Source organism: Aplysia californica, unplaced genomic scaffold, assembly GCF_000002075.1.
Source record: "Aplysia californica isolate F4 #8 unplaced genomic scaffold, AplCal3.0 scaffold00038, whole genome shotgun sequence".
Classification (NCBI taxonomy): Eukaryota; Metazoa; Mollusca; class Gastropoda; order Aplysiida; family Aplysiidae; genus Aplysia; species Aplysia californica.
In genome coordinates, this window is record NW_004797308.1 from 2230552 (window position 1) to 2233174 (window position 2623).

The following is a 2623-nucleotide window of genomic DNA, read 5'->3' on the forward strand; positions in this document are numbered from 1 at the left end:
TGTATGTGTGTGTGTGTGTGTGTGTGTGTGTGTGTGTGTGTGTGTGTGTGTGTGTGTGTGTGTGCGCGCGCGCGCGCGCCCGAGAATATACACCCTTGAGTGCTTGCGCACGAATACGTTTGGGACATCAAATTCTAGAGCGCATGAATGTGTCATTCTTGACGTTTCTTTGGCATTAATTTGGATGTCAGTGATGACCAGCAACTCCGGCACTTTAAAATAATAATAATAAATGACATTTATATCGCGCTCAACCCCGAATAAAGTACACAGGCTCTGATAGCTTTACAATACAGTACAACATACAACAGTAACATAAAACGTTGTGTTCTGTGTGTTCTGACTGAAGAAAATTATTCCAAATATTCATCTTATTAATTTAAAAACAGAAACGACTTCAGCAGACATTTGATTAAATCAAAAGATTTGATCTCTCTCAAAGTACTTGGAAAAACATTCCAGATCTTACAGCAGGAATGTTTTCACGTCGAACTCTCCGGGGACAGCTCTTCAAATAGATGTTGTCTCTCTGAAGTCTGTTGATAATACCTGTGAACTCGGCACCTAAAATTTGAATGAAGGCCATATCTTCTACTCACAGTGACAAGATATCCTGCTTGTCAATTCTTTCTGTTGCTTGCTGAAAGGAATCAGACCTATATTATTATTATTATCATTATTATCATTATTAATATTATTTTTGTTATTATAGTTATTATATTATTATTATTATTACAAATTGTTATTGTCATTGTCTTTGTTGTTATTATTATTATTAGTAGTATAGTGTTAGTATTATTATTGTTGTTGTTATCATTTTAGTACTTTTATTTGATTCCATAGTGACACAACATGCTGCTTATCAATATGTCTGTCTGTCTAAAAACCATCATTATTAATTTGTTTCTGATAAGTGGGATATATACACACACAAGCATCTCATCTCATCTCATCTCATAGTATCTTATCTTATCTTATCTATCTTATTTTAACTTATGTCCCATTAGGCTCCTTGTAAAGTTGGCGATCCCGTCAGCGAGATAGAGACTCCTGCTGCCGTGCTGTGTCTCGACAGCTTGGAGTCAAACCTTCGAACTCTCCCTGAGTTGATGAAACCTTTTCCGAACGTTGCCATACGACCGCACATTAAAAACCACAAGTGCCCAGTGATTGCCTTGAGGCAGGTGAGATCTCCTTTCGGTTGTTGTGTTGTGTCTTTTGGTTCTCCGGTGATTGGGATGTATGTTCTACTCCCCTTTTTATATACCTTTTAGATCTTTTAGGGGGCGGGCTACTTTTACTGTGGCTGTTGGGGCCAACTTGGGCTGAGTATGACGTGACAACACAATAGAAATTTCCACACACGGGAATCAAATTCAAGTCTTCGGCGTGCGACGGAGAAGCACAGAACCGCCACATCTCAAACACTGGAAGAGGTGCTGAATCCAGCCTCCAAAATGATATCAATAGTGTCGATGGGGGCGTAAAAACAACTGCATAAAACGTACAGAAATACACATCTTCTCACCGTTTCTTACCTGTCCCGTTCTCTCTCCTCTTCCTTGTCTTCGTCTCCGTTCTGAACACGTCATAATTAGTTGGGTTTCCTCCCTTAACTCAGTTGGTATCATGCAGGACGATCGAGCAGATGGCCCTGGTTCGATTATCAGGCTGGGTGTTCTTGAACTCTGGTCGTTTTGATGAGTTTTCTAGGCCCTCAACGCAGTTGGCTCTGTCTTATCGGAGACAGACGTTGAATTCGTAGGTCATGCCGCTTAAATAACCTTATTGTGTTGATAGGGGCGTTAAACCCATACACTTACTTACACTTACAGTTGTTGACGTTGGTATTCCTCCTTCTCCTTCACAACATTCTCCTCCAGATGCTCCTCCACACTCTCTTCTTCCTCCACCCCCTCTTCTTCCTTCTCCTTCTCCTGCCACCCCCTCCCCTTGTCCTCCTCCCCCTTGTCCCCCCTTTTACTGTTCCTCCTCCCCTTTCTTCTCCTCCTTTTCCCCCTCCTGCCCCATCTTCTCATCGTCCTCCTCCTTCCCCCTTTCCCGGGTCCTTCTCTTCCTCTTCCATACAATTATCACTACTACTTCTACTTCTGCTATCGCTTCAAAACCACAACTACCACCACGATCATCACCAAGTGCCAGATCTGTGACAGACATTGATGATCATAGATGGCCATTTATTCTTTGGCTCGGGTGGTCTCCAAAAAGCTATATAATCCTGATCTTTCATCATTACTCATCGGTTAAGGTTCTTCTAGTAACTTATTCTAGGTCTACCTCTGCCTTGCTTGCCTTCAATTTTGCCAGTTCCTTATCAACCAGTGTGTCAACAGATCAAGGCAGGGGCAGTCGGGGTATGTTGTCAGACTGTAGGAGAGGCCGAGGAGATGGCGCGAGCTGGCATAGAAGACATCTTGATCTGCAATCAGGTAAGACACATGCGGTGGAGTGCTCTTCCTTTAAACACACATACACACACACACACACACACACACACACACACACACAAACACACACATACACACGCACACACACACACGCACACACACATACACCTTGACTGTGAGGTAGACTGCTCGTATATCAAGCACACACACACACA

At 42.6% G+C, this 2623-nt stretch overlaps 1 protein-coding gene across 1 annotated transcript in view; it reads left to right on the plus strand.

The window, feature by feature from the left end:
• LOC101862779 (3-hydroxy-D-aspartate aldolase) overlaps nucleotides 1-2623 on the plus strand; it is a 22174-nt gene that overhangs the window by 3228 nt on the left and 16323 nt on the right. Inside the window, exons 3-4 of the mRNA XM_005091981.3 lie at nucleotides 1008-1184; nucleotides 2355-2450. Of these exons, the coding sequence (XP_005092038.2) occupies nucleotides 1008-1184; nucleotides 2355-2450 (273 nt within the window). The remainder of the gene's footprint in view (nucleotides 1-1007; nucleotides 1185-2354; nucleotides 2451-2623) is intronic.